The sequence below is a fragment of the Perognathus longimembris genome, chromosome 1 (genome assembly GCF_023159225.1).
Source record: "Perognathus longimembris pacificus isolate PPM17 chromosome 1, ASM2315922v1, whole genome shotgun sequence".
NCBI classification, from domain to species: Eukaryota; Metazoa; Chordata; class Mammalia; order Rodentia; family Heteromyidae; genus Perognathus; species Perognathus longimembris.
In genome coordinates, this window is record NC_063161.1 from 44,550,087 (window position 1) to 44,563,644 (window position 13,558).

Consider the following 13,558-nt stretch of genomic DNA (forward strand, 5'->3'; position numbering starts at 1 on the left):
AAAAAAAAAAAGTAAATCTAAAAAATAAAAATGATTTTAGGGCAGACATTTCTAGATAGTAGGAAGATTGCTAGAAAAAAAATTTACAGGCTGGGAATGTGGCTTAGCGGTAGAGTACTTGCCTAGCATGCATGAAGCCCTGGGTTCAATTCCTCAGCACCACATAAACAGAAAAAGCCAGAAATGGCACTGTGGCTCAAGAAGGTAGAGTGCTAGCTTTGAGCAAAAAGAAGCCAGGGCCAGTGCTCAGGCCCTGAGTTCAAGCTTCAGGATTGAGAGGGAAATGCCAGAGGTGGAGCTATGGCTCAAGAATGTTAGCCTTGAACCTCAACATCAGACCTGAATCCTTGAAACTACTGAAGGACAGAGTAGGAAAGACACTAGAACTTATAGGCACAGGAAGGAACTTCCTGAATAGAGTCCCAGGGGCACAACAAATAGGGGAAAGACTCAACAAATGGGACTACTACAAATTAAAAAGTTTCTGCACAGCTAAGGTCATAGCCACCAAAATAGAAAGACAGCCAACGATATGGGAAAGGATATTTACCAGCACAGCAACAGACAAAGGCCTGATATCTGTCATCTACAGAGAATTCAAAAAACTAAGCCCCTCCAAGCCCAATAAACCTATTAGGAAATGGGCAAAAGAGCTAAAGAGAGACTTCACAAGAGAAGATATAAAAATGGCAAAGAAACACATGAGGAAATGCTCAACATCCCTGCTAGTAAAGGAAATGCAAATAAAAACAACCCTGAGATACCACCTCACCCCAGTTAGAATGGCCTATACTCTGAACTCAGGAAACAACAAATGCTGGAGGGGCTGTGGGGAAAGAGGAACCCTTCTCCATTGTTGGTGGGAGTGCAAATTAGTACAACCACTTTGGAGAACAGTATGGAGGTTTCTCAAAAAGCTCAATATAGACCTTCCCTATGACCCAGCCATACCACTCCTAGGCATCTATCCTAAACAGCAAAACCCAAGATATCAAAAAGACATTTGTACTTCCATGTTTATCGCGGCACAATTCACAATAGCCAAAATATGGAAACAACCCAGATGCCCCTCCACAGACGAATGGATCCAAAAAATATGGTACTTATACACAATGGAATACTACATAGCGATTAGGAATGGTGAAATATTGTTATTAGCAGGGAAATGGTCAGAACTCGAACAAATAATGTTGAGTGAGACAAGCCTAGAACACAGAAAACAAAGGGGCATGATCTCCCTGATGTATGACTGTTAACAAAGGGAGACGGAGAGACAGTAGAGACCAAGTCTGTGAACACTGTATATGTGCTTGATACATTGTATATTGCATATGTGTCTACCTGACCTAGACAAGGGATGGAAAAACAGGTTGTAAGATATCACAAGAAATGTACACACTGCCCTACTATGTAACTGCACCCTCTTTGCACAACACCTTGTAAAAAAATTTATGTTCAATTAATAATAAAAAAAAATAATAATAATAATAAAGAATGTTAGCCTTGAGCAAAAAAGCTCAGGGACAGCACCCAGGACCAGCACCCCCCAAAAAAAACATTTATATATATATATATATATATATATATATATATATATATATATATATATATGGAATACAAGTATTGTGTTTGTTAAGTAAAGACATACCTTTGATGTTTTTTAGGAATCCATAGAGGCAACTGTATTCTTCTGAAGAACATGTCTAACAGTAACACTACTCAAGAAACCCTGGAAATAATGAAAGAATCAGAAAAAAAACTGGTGGAAGAATCTATAAACAAAGGCAAGCTTATATCTAAGACTCCAAGTAAGGAAGAACTTGAGAAAGAAGGTGAAGATAATGGTTTGCGTCAGGAGACACAGGTAAGGATTACAAGTGTCTTGTGTACACACTTTTTTTTACCCAGATAGGAGTGGGAATCTCTAAGAACCAGTCATTGATAGGAATACTCATTGATACTTATGTACCTCAACTTGAGCTCTCAAGGAACATCTTTGTGTTTTGTTGTAGAGTCTATGATAAAATCCATGTCTAAAGAGCACACAATAGAATGCCTAATCTATTTGATTTAAGTTCACTGGCTCATGCTACATTTGCTGCATTTTGATATCTTTTAACTATCAGAAATGGGCCTTGGACTCAGGGCCCTCTGAGCACTGTCCCTTGCTTCTTTTTGCTCAGGCTAGCACTCTACCACTTGAGCCGCGGTGCTACTTCTGGCCGTTTTCTATATATGTTAGATTGAAACAGGAGCAACATTATTTTGGAGGATATAGAAATTTGAAGCATAATTTTTTGAGACATCTTAATTCTCCTAGGCCTTGTCTTTTCTAAAGATTAAAACAGCAGCAACATAAAGGAATGAATTAAAATCAGACAGCTCTCTGAGATATTTTGTTCTTGAGCTACCTGCTTTTCTACTGTTTTTCTTCATCTAATTTCCCAGATTGCTATCTTTACTGCTTTTCTCTCAGTTTTCTTTTACATAAGAGCTGTCATTCCCTACTTATCTTTCCAGACTTTGTGGAGACAGTCTACCACAGTTCCAACTATACTTCCAGCCTCCACGGATACCAATAATGAATATTAAGTACTCAGGACAGATAAATGACGAATGTTTAATTATGTGCTGTCATACTACATGAAAGATAATAATTAAATGAACTTTTATATCCAAGTTATTCTATTTCCAGGAGACAATTACAAATGATGTTCTGAACTCCTGTTGTGTGTACTTCTTGAAAATAGGCAATAAATAAAGGGCATTTAGGCTGAGCACAGTGGTACAGACCTGTAATCCCAGTACTTGGGAGGTAGAGGCAGGAGAATCACAAGTTTGAGCCCAGCCTGGCCTACATAGAGATAAAGGTCCTATCCCATATGAGAGGGAGAGGGACAGAGAGAGAGAGAGAAAGGGAGAGAGAGAGACAGAAGAAAAAGGAAAGAAAGAAAAAAAGATTATGTTTTATATTTCTTATGAGACAGTCATTTATTTGATTTAAAAATGCCTTTTTTTTTTTTTTTTTCCAATCCTGGGGCTTGAAGTCAGGGCCTGGTCACTGTCCCTGAACTTCTTCTACTCAAGACTAGCACTCTACCACTTGAGCTACAGCGCTACTTCTGGCTTTTTCTGTTTATATGGTACTGAGGAATCAAACCCCAGGTTTCATGCAAGCACTCTACCACTGAGACACATTCTCAGCCCCCCAAATGACTTTATTTGAATATACAAATAGTTTGTGGGTCCATAGGGATTGGAACCTGCCTCTCCTCTGACTTGACCCCATTTGCTGCCCCACCCCCCAAAATGTAGGGCTACTGCTGCCATCTACTGGAGCTCATGTTCTTTTGCAAAGTCCTTTAGTTTTGTCTGCCACCCTGGATCCTACAGAGTGGACCCTTAAAAAGTCTTTTCCCTTCTGCTCTTTTCCAATTCCCAACAGAACATTTACTCCTTAAACAGCATAATAACACTGAAAATTCTATTCCTTTTATCTTCTCTATTCACACTCTGACAACCTTCTCACAAATCTCACCAACATTGTCAAGAGTCCCTGCTAAGAATTAGACTTGAAAAGTTTGGAGGAGACTTTCTTTCTTTGTAGGGTATAAAATATAATTTGGGGTCAGCAGTTGGGATTTAGACTATCCTTTACATGAAAACTACTACAAAATGCTGGCCTTAAAATTCCTCACTTAGATAACTAGTTAGGTATGGCCTTTTTCTTGTACTGTCTTTAAGCTCATAATCCCTTCTGATTTACCTCGCATGCTGCTTTAAAAATTGTGTATGAAATAAAAAGTTTATGTGTTATTCTATTTTGTTTGTTTTTTGTCAGTTGTGGGGCTTGAACTCATGGCCTGGGCACTGTCCCTGAGCTCTTTTGCTTAAGGCTAATGCTCTACCACTTTGAGCCACAGCTCCACTTCCAGTTTTCTGGAGGTTAATTGGAAATAAGAGTCTCATGGGTTTTCTTGCCCAAGCTGGCTTTGAACCACAATCCTTAGATCTTAGCCTTCAGAGTAGCCAGGATTACAGGCTGAGCCACCAGTGTCTGGCTGTATTCTCTTGAAAGTTTTTGTGTGTATTATTGCCTCAGGCTAGGACCTGTATTTCCCATCATGGTATAGTGTGACTAGTCCCTTATTTACCAGCCATTGCCTCTGGCATTTGGTGCTTCAGTAATTATCTGTTGCCTTAGTAGTCCCTGCTATAAACAAGAGTTGAGAAGTTTGGGAAAAGCACGATTGTGTACACGCCTTTTCTGTCCAGCATGCCCCTTCTTTATGTTCTTTACCTTGACCACCTCTATCTTCTGAACATTCCCCTTCCTAGTACTTTTTTTTTTTGGTCGGCCATGGGGCTTGAACTCTGGGCCTGGGTGCTGTCCCTGAGCTCTTCAGCTCAAAGGCTAATGCTCTACCACTTGAGCCACAGTACCACTTCTGGTTTTCTGGTGGTTAATAAAGAGTCTCACAGACTTTCCTTCCCAGCTTGCTTTGAACCACAATCCTCAGATCTCTGCCTCCTAAGTAGCTAGGATTATAGGCGTTAGCCACTGGCACCTGGGGCTAATATTTACCTTTCAAGACTCAATCTAGACATTGTTTTTTTCCAGAAAACCTTTTTTTTTTTTTTTTTTAGCAACTTTACTCACCCACTGCAGGCCTCAATTATATAATTCTTTAACTAAAGTCAGCTTTGAGGTTTAGGTCAAGATGAAGACAGTTTGGGCTGATAGTTGCATCCTCAAAGCCTAACCCAGTGCCATGTATGTAGCACTAAATACTTGTGAGTGTAAGAATTTATATATTGCTAAGTCTGAATTGCATACTTCTGTTATGTCTTCCATGAGTATTTATGTAACACACTTATTATACTGTATTATAAATGTCTATTGTATGTCTTCTCCAACAGGATTATTAATTTGACAATGTTTATATCTTTTATTTTTGTATCTTCTAGGAGCTAGCATGGTACTTTCTACATATTAGACTTCTCAAATAGAAACTATCAATTCTAGGACATAGCAGATTATTACATTGTTGGTAGAAATATAGATTTATATAACACCTTGAAGGGTATTATGGACTGCAGGTAAACTGTTTATAGATATATTCAGTTATATGGTCATTGTTTATGCTAGCAAAAAATAAACATTCTAAATAGTATAGTTTAAGAGATTGATAAATTAAGTTACAGTATAGCTACATAGTGTAATACCATATAGCAATTAAAAAAACAGAGTAGCCAGGTGCTGATGGCTCACATCTGTAATCCTAGTTACTCAGGAAGCTGAGATCTGAGGATCACTGTTTGAAGCTAGCCTAAGCAGAAAAGTCTGTTAAGCCTCTTGTCTCCAGTTAACCATCAAAAAGCCAGAAGTAGAGGTATGGCTCAAGTAGTAGAGTATCACCTTTGATTGAAACGCCAGTGTGAGTGTAAGGCCTTGAGTTCAAGCCTCTGTACTGGTAGAAGAAAAAGAAGAAAGAAAAAAAGGAAAATAAGAGATCTTCTATAGAATGATATCCATGAAAAAAAGTTTGAAAGGGTTCACACACACACACACATATATATATATATATACATACACACAATATTCTTGGTTTTATTATACACAGGTATAGTATATATGCATAAAATATCTCTTGATAAATCTAAAAGAAATTCAGTCATTTATTCAGTTATTTACCCTTTAGGAGGGAGCCCAGGTTTTTAAAGAACAGATATGGAAGGAGTATAACTAGTGGAGTATAACTCCACTGATAACTCCATTATGACTTTTGAATGTTTTCTGTCATGTATATGTACATTGTCTATTCAAAAAATTAGTGACAAATACTACTATATACTATGGGTCTTCCCTTACCACAACAGGTCTTGCTACTGACCAGCTTCATCTTCATTTCTTACTCTTTTCATCTACCTTTCCAATTTTCCATTTTGCATCTTGACAGAGTTATTTTCAAACTAGTAAAAAGGGCCAAGAAGAGAAATCCTCACTTAACCCCAAGACTATGTTGGTATTCTGCCTCAGATTTGTTCTTCTCCCCTACCCTGCAACCTCAGTTTTTTGGGGGGACAGTTTGCTTTTGTTTTTGTTTGAGACAGTATCTCACTGTGTAGCTCAGGCTAACCTCAAACCTGCAATCCTTCTGCTTCAGCACCCCAAGTACTAGAAATATAAAAATGCAACACCACACACAGCCAACACAGTTCTTTCTACAACCCAACCACTTCCCCCAAAACCTTCATTATGACTTCTCAGGTGTTCAGAAATCTTAGCAATGAACTGGCTCTTCCTTCCCTCATTGCTCCCTAGGGCCCTCATTCTTCATCTTCCTTAGCTTTTGCTCTGTTCTTTATGCAGTCTCTCTTGGTCTGGAAGTCTTATGCCTATCTTTTATGATCTTTTTTATCCTACCCATTCTCACATTTCTAACCCAGACAAACTATAAAAGTTACTATCTGGACCTTAGAACTGGGAGGATTCTCATATTCAGGAAGGGAGGAAGTATTTGAGATGAAGATTTTTCCTTTTGTTTTTGTTTGTTTGCTTTTGGACAATCCTGGGGCTTGAACTCTGGTCCTAGGCACTGTCCCTGAGCCTCTTTGTGCTCAAGGCCAGTGCTACCGCTTGAGCCACCGTACCACTTCCAGCTTATTCTGTTTATGTGGTACTGAGGAATCAAACCCAGGGCTTCATGCATGCTAGGCAAGCACTCTACCGCTAACCCACATTCCCAGCCCCTCTTCATTCTGTTTTTGTCCTTCTTTTTTTTTTTTTTTTTTTTTTTTTTTTTTGGCCAGTCCTGGGCCTTGGACTCAGGGCCTGAGCACTGTCCCTGGCTTCCTTTTGCTCAAGGCTAGCACTCTGCCACTTGAGCCACAGCGCCACTTCTGGCCGTTTTCTGTATATGTGGTGCTGGGGAATCGAACCCAGGGCCTCATGTATACGAGGCAAGCTCTCTTGCCACTAGGCCATATCCCCAGCCCCTGTTTTTGTCCTTCTATAGGAACAAGTGTTTTGGGTATCTCATGCTTGAACTCTGAAAGATGTTACTATAAGTGATAGTTAAGAACCATATTTCATATCCATTATGGATTAAATCGATAGCTGTGAACAGGCTTGGAAGGAAAAAAATATCCTTGTGGTATGGTAGTGACATTTCCAGAAACAAACTAATCAGGAGAGGATTCTATCTATGATTTGTCCAAAAGTAAAATTTCATTAATCTCTTAAATAAACTACTATATCATTCTGCTTTTACTCCATGTCTTCATGGTAAATAGTGATTTGATTATAGGTACTCAGGGGCTCATTCCGTGTAACAGTTGCTAGAGTTGGAATAAGGCAAAAACTACAACAAGTAATTTTCATCATAGGTTGACAACTGTTGAAATGATTTTTATAGTTAGTACATTTTATTGTTAACATGTATTACTTTTAATTTAAGTGTGGATTTTTTTTCTACTTTGAATATTTCTTTCTAACAGAGACGGACATCTAGCCATGGTCATTCCAGGAAAAGAGCCAAGGTGAGAGCTCGTCCTTTGTTGCTTATGTTCTAATGTTCTTAGTAATACATTTTGCAAATGGAAAAATCAATTGTATCTTTTTTCAGATTACATGTAGGCAAAGACATCTTGCATTTAGTACCCCATTTGTGAATATACTGCAAACATGTGTGTATACACACAGTTGCATGCACACATATACACATTTCCTAATGGAAGGTTTGCCTTCATTTTTCTCCATTATTTTTAGTTCAGTCTCAATCTATTTCTGATGCCAGAAGGAGTTCTCAGCTGGAACTTTCCATAGAACCTAAGAGAATTTGGTACTGATTGTGCTAAAATGCCAGTTTCTTTACTCACCTCTGGCTTCTCTAGAAAAATGGTTATTTGTATGAGTTTTGAAATTCTCCTTCTTGTTCTTTTTTCTCTCCATGTAAATTTTTCTTTTGGGTAAATCCCACCTCACTAGTAGAAATGACCAAACATTTTTGGATATCCTAAAAGTGCAACCTTTTTTATTTGCTTGTGAGTTTGTTTGTTTTGTACCATTACTGGAACTTGAACACAGGGCCAATAGTCTCAGGTTTTTTTGCTTAAGACAGCTGGTCTACCACTTGAGCCATACTTCTAGTTCTGGTATTTTGCAGATTATAGATTAGATTCTCTCACATTTTTCTGCTTCCACTGACTTTGAGCCTGGATCATCAGATCTCAGCCTTAGTAGCTAGGATTACAGGCATAAGCCACCAGCACCTGGCAAGAATTACCTTTTATGTGAACCAGGCCCCAGAAAATTTTTGGAAAAGAACAACCTTGTTATTAGCAACAACTGAGTCAAAGAGGATGTTTTCTGAATGTTCACCAAGAGGATATATATGTGAATTTGTTTGTTTCTTTCAGTCTAATTCTAAGCTGAAGTTGGTACGAAGCCTGGCAGTATGTGAGGAGTCCTCTACTCCATTTGCTGATGGACCACTAGAAACCCAGGTAAGTCCTTTAAACGTGTAAGTGTAACTTTCTTTTTGGTCAGTTGTGGGACTTGATTGAATTCAGAGCGTGGGCACTGTCTCTGAGCTCTTTTGCTCAAGGCTAGCTAGCACTCTACTGCTTTGAGCCACAGCTCCACTTCCAGTTTTCTGGAGGTTAATTGGAAATAAAGAGTCTCATAGACTTTCCTTCCTGGGCTAGCTTTAAACCACAATCCTCAGATCTCAGCCTTCTAAGTAGCTAGGATTACAGGCATGAATTACCAGTGCCTGGCATTAAGTGTAACTTTTGAATATGGCAGTTGTTTGTTATAATATAGCATTGATAGCATCTATGTCAGCCTAGAAATCAGCAGAGAGAACACTTTAAAATGATAGCATTTCAGTAAGGTAGAGTATGGTGAGAACATGAAGTGTGGGTCTTCATGTCTTGACTATGTAGGATAATGTAAACAAGGACATCCCAGAGCTGATTCTGTTTTCCACCCATGCACCTCCCCTCCAGTGGTTACCACCTATCCTTGGACAAGGAAAGCCAATATAACTGGAGCTGTTCATATAGTAGGTTGTTACAGAAAAAGCTCAGCCTACTCTCTGTAGAGCAAAACTAGCATCACATTATTTGTAATATACCATGCACTGACGACTTAGTCCAATAATCCTAGCTGAGATCTGAGGATTGTAGTTCAAAGCCAGGCTAGGCAGAAGTGTCTATGAGACTCTTATCTTCAATTAACCACCAAAAAGCCAGAAGTGGAACTGTGTCTCAAGTGGTAGAGTGCTAGCCTTGAGAAAAAAAAAAAAAACAAAAAAAAAACACACCACAGAGTAGGTGTGCGCACACACACACACACAAATTAACAATACATACTTCTCTGTAAAATAAAGCTGCCAACCCAAGATGTGCCTTTGTTGAGATTCTGAAGTAGTCAATCATAAATCCTTTTTCTCATTTTTTTGTTGGTTGTGGGACTTGAACTCTGGGCCTGGAAGCTGTCCCTGAGCTCTTCAATTCAAGGTTACTTAATTGGAGCCACCGATACCCAGCCCCTTTTTCTTCTTTTGGTTTATTTCTTTTACCCTTTGTTTAAGGATATAATTCAGCTGCATATCAGCTGCCCTTCTGACAAGGAAGAAGAAAAGTCTACAAAGGATGTCTCTGAAAAGGAAGATAAGGACAAAAGTAAAGAAAAGGTTCCAAGGAAGATGCTTTCCAGAGGTGAGGACTTTGACACTACCCAGGGTAGGATAATAGTCAATTCTGATTTTGTTTGTGTTTTGAAATGAATGGTTATGTGGATAATCATGATAGCAGATGCTCCAAGTAACATATTTTGGTTTTGAAATAGATGAAATGATTTTTCTCCTTTTTACTTTTTTCTTTACTGAAAAAATGCAGAACTTTAATAATTAAACTTTTAGGCTTTAAACTTTTGGACTGGTAGCAAAAAGACATAAAAATTATAATAGATAAAGACAACTTAAATTTAAAAATCATGTTTAGCCAGAGGTGGTAGCCATTCACCTGAGAGGCTAAGACAGAAGGATTGGAAGTTTGAGGGCAGCCTGGGATACATAAGTGAACTCTTGTTTCAAAAAACAAATAAAACCCATCTATATTGTTTTATTTTCCTGTAATTGTGGAAAATTCAGCCTTGACTGCTCTTACCTGGAATTTATTTACCTTAGCTAGAGTAAAACCTGTTTTATTTTGATCAGGACATTCCAAAAATACTCATATTAATGAAACATGATAGATATTTCTGTATAAATACCAATATAATATTATGGCCCAGATTCTTCATTCTGTTGTTGTGCTGGGGACTTTTTCTATTTCATCTATTCTGATTAGGTTGTGGGCTTTTGCATGGGATTAGATACTATGTAAGGCAGTTTCATTTATTTTTAAATTTCTTTTGTCTTTATGGTTGTAGACTCCAGCCAAGAATATACAGACTCCACTGGAATAGACCTACATGAATTTCTTGTAAATACACTGAAAAAGAACCCAAGGTAATAACATGATTTGTATAAGAGGGAAAGGAGATGAAGGCCAGCAAGACCAACAGGCCAAGCAGCTTCCCAGAGGTTTTCCTTTATTAGATCCTAGGATGTTCTTCTCAAATCTTTCTCACGTATAGTCCATAGTATATAAGGGATTTAGAGTACCATTACATTGAGGGTTTGTTCTGCCTTGGAAAAGTTGAGAAAATTTCTGTGGAAAAAGAATTAAGAGACAAAGAAATATTAAGACTTGAAAGTATACAGTAAAAAGCCTGGAGGATAAATGTGATTGATTTATACATAAGCTAAGTCCTGAGTACCTTAAAATTTATGAATAACTGGATATAGAATAAGATATAGAATAATTTAAGCATAAAGTATATGCTTACTTGAATATGCTGCTAAATAATCATATTTCTGATATGGATAACATCATAATAATAACATATAATATAATGAGGAGGGGATCTACAAAAAATATACTTGGGTTGTTTTTCTTTTTCAGAATATTACAGGATAGGCTAGTGAGGCACAGTAGCTTCTTCATTATGGCCCATTATTAAAGTTTAGATCTATCTCTCCTGCTTTCATAGTGAACAGTGTTTTCATTTCTTGCTTTCAATGTCTATGGGAGGTTTGTATTTTGTTTTGTCTTAATTTTCTTAAACAGGGACAGAATGATGCTGCTAAAATTAGAACAGGAGATTCTGGAATTTATTAATGACAACAAGTAAGTTACCTGTATGAAATATAAACTTAGAGGTGGGAGGGTACACTGGAGAGAATTTTAGATACAATTTTAAGACATCCTTTTCTTCTTTCCCTTGAAGTAAGAGAAGTAATTACTCACAGGAAACAAAAAGGGTTAGGGAGAAGCAATCAGAATGCATTAAAAAATATACATGTAAAAACAAGTGAGGTTTTTAAGTTACCACATATGTTATTGCCTGAATTGAAAAAGAAATTTCTTCTCCTTGGTGACTATGTTTTATCCCATTTTACTGTTCTTATATTTCAGACCTTTTCTTTTGTTAATCATCATCCAAGTGGGAGAGACCAGGGCATAAAGAATAGTGTTAGTGAGAATAGATTGAAGTAATTCACAAAATAATAGAGAAACCTTTTTGGCTCCCAATGAGTAATTGCTGTATTTCTTATAATATATCTGTTTCTCCTAAGAAATTCTCCACTTTGATTTAGTTGCAAGAAAAATTATAGGGCATGGGGCATGGCCCAAGTGGTGGTGTGCTTCAGATCTTGGGTTCAATCTCCAATACCAAAATAAAACTGTAGCTGGCTGTTACTGCTGTTATTTGGTTGTTTGTCCTGCCTTACTTTTTTCCTTGGTTTCCTTCAGTAACCAGTTCAAGAAGTTCCCTCAGATGACCTCATATCACCGGATGCTATTACACCGGGTAGCTGCCTATTTTGGAATGGACCACAATGTTGATCAAACTGGGAAAGCTGTTATCATCAACAAAACCAGCAACACAAGAATGTAAGGGAGAAAACCATGGATTGGGAAGACTTTCTTAGGATAGAAAAGTAAGGTATAGGATGAAGATGTCTCTTCTAGGGAAGGAGATGGGGCTTTATATAATCAATTCCTACTTTTTCTGAGGCCTTAGACTCAGATTCTAGAGGCACTGATACTTTGTGAAGACTGGCCCTATCCTCTTTTCCTCGTTATGATAAGACAAGCACAACTTTAAAGAAAGTTACAGTTGTAGAAAGCACAGAGTTTCGATGATACCTAAGGGGCAGTCGGAGCACCTCCCACCTTAGTTGATTGAAGGTATAAAGACCCCCAGAGAGAGAAGCTGCCACTTGGATAAGGTGCAGATGCCATGTAGGTTCCTCTCCCGTGGGAACCATGGCCCCACTAATAAACCTCCTTATGAACCTTAAAAAAAAAAAAAAAAGCACAGTTTCATTAAAACTTTTATATGGCTCATTGGATGCCTGAATCTAGAAATTCCTTGCGTAGGAGTTGCGGAATTTAAAAGAACTATACCAAAGAGATCTCCTTCCTAACAAAAGGGTCTTTTTCTTCCTTTCCTTTCACATTTCTTTCCAAATCTTAGCCCTGAACAGAGATTCTCAGAACATATAAAGGATGAGAAGAATGCAGAGTTTCAACAGAGATTCATTCTCAAGAGGGATGATGCCAGTATGGACCGAGATGATAACCAGGTGAAGAATGAAAGAGGGTGGGCCTATAGAGACTGCAGTAAGAGAAACTGGGAAGGGAGAAGAATTGGGGGGGGGGGGAGAAACTCAAAATATGAATATGAATGGGAATATATATTGAGCTACTAGTTGGCTTTGACTTAACACTGAGGACCTACCTCACTTTTAAAGATATATGCCACTCTTTTAGCCCCAGAGAGACATGGTGCTGAGGTTTGCTGGGTAATTTCATATGAGCTAAAACTCCTTGGGTTTACCACTGACTTGTCGTTTTGGACGAAGTAAGGTCCCTCCCTGCCTCAGCCTTGATCCAGCTAATGGTTTCATTCTTTTTTCTTAATAGTTAGGGGTTCCTTTGGGGCCCATCAAAAGCTACTTTATCCCACTTCTATTCTTATCCTAGCTTAGGGCTAGCTTTGAACTGGCCAAGCCGTAGTCTAATTTAGCCAGTTATAAAGATGTCTCTGATTCCTTTCTGCAAAATCCTTAGTCTGTTCCCAACTCCCTCCATTAAGGTGAGTGAGTTCATTTGACTTTTAATACTGGAAACAGCAGGATCCCCTTTGTGATGTACATCTAGAGAAATAAATGAATAAACTGTCCTGTCCCTTCATTTATGGGTCTGGCTATTGCCCTTACCCCTGGCCCACCCTTTAGATAGTAAGTGACTGTGAATTCGTTTTCCTAGCTGAGTAGAAAGTTTAGATCAAGCTTGCTTCTACTTGGCTTCCAGAGGGGTTTAAAATTAGAGAGTGTGGTTGGGTAGAGTCAGTTTGAGTCTTGTTAGTTAATGACAGCTAATAATACTTTACCTATAACGTTGAAATTTATTTTCTTGGGATATTGTATGGTCTTAA

At 38.2% G+C, this 13,558-nt stretch overlaps 1 protein-coding gene across 14 annotated transcripts in view; it reads left to right on the forward strand.

Annotated features, from left to right (window-relative positions):
• The window catches only part of R3hdm2 (R3H domain containing 2), a 141,468-nt gene that overhangs the window by 85,870 nt on the left and 42,040 nt on the right, over window positions 1-13,558 (forward strand). For 13 of the 14 annotated variants that reach the window (XM_048361121.1, XM_048361130.1, XM_048361113.1 and 10 more), the window contains 8 exons: window positions 1,665-1,864; window positions 7,501-7,542; window positions 8,422-8,508; window positions 9,600-9,726; window positions 10,442-10,520; window positions 11,182-11,241; window positions 11,869-12,009; window positions 12,596-12,704. In XM_048361121.1, the coding sequence (XP_048217078.1) occupies window positions 1,700-1,864; window positions 7,501-7,542; window positions 8,422-8,508; window positions 9,600-9,726; window positions 10,442-10,520; window positions 11,182-11,241; window positions 11,869-12,009; window positions 12,596-12,704 (810 nt within the window). In that variant the 5' untranslated portion in view covers window positions 1,665-1,699. Of the gene's footprint in view, window positions 1-1,662; window positions 1,865-7,500; window positions 7,543-8,421; window positions 8,509-9,599; window positions 9,727-10,441; window positions 10,521-11,181; window positions 11,242-11,868; window positions 12,010-12,595; window positions 12,705-13,558 lie in introns of those variants that run through there. The other variant, XM_048361183.1, reaches the window with a different exon arrangement.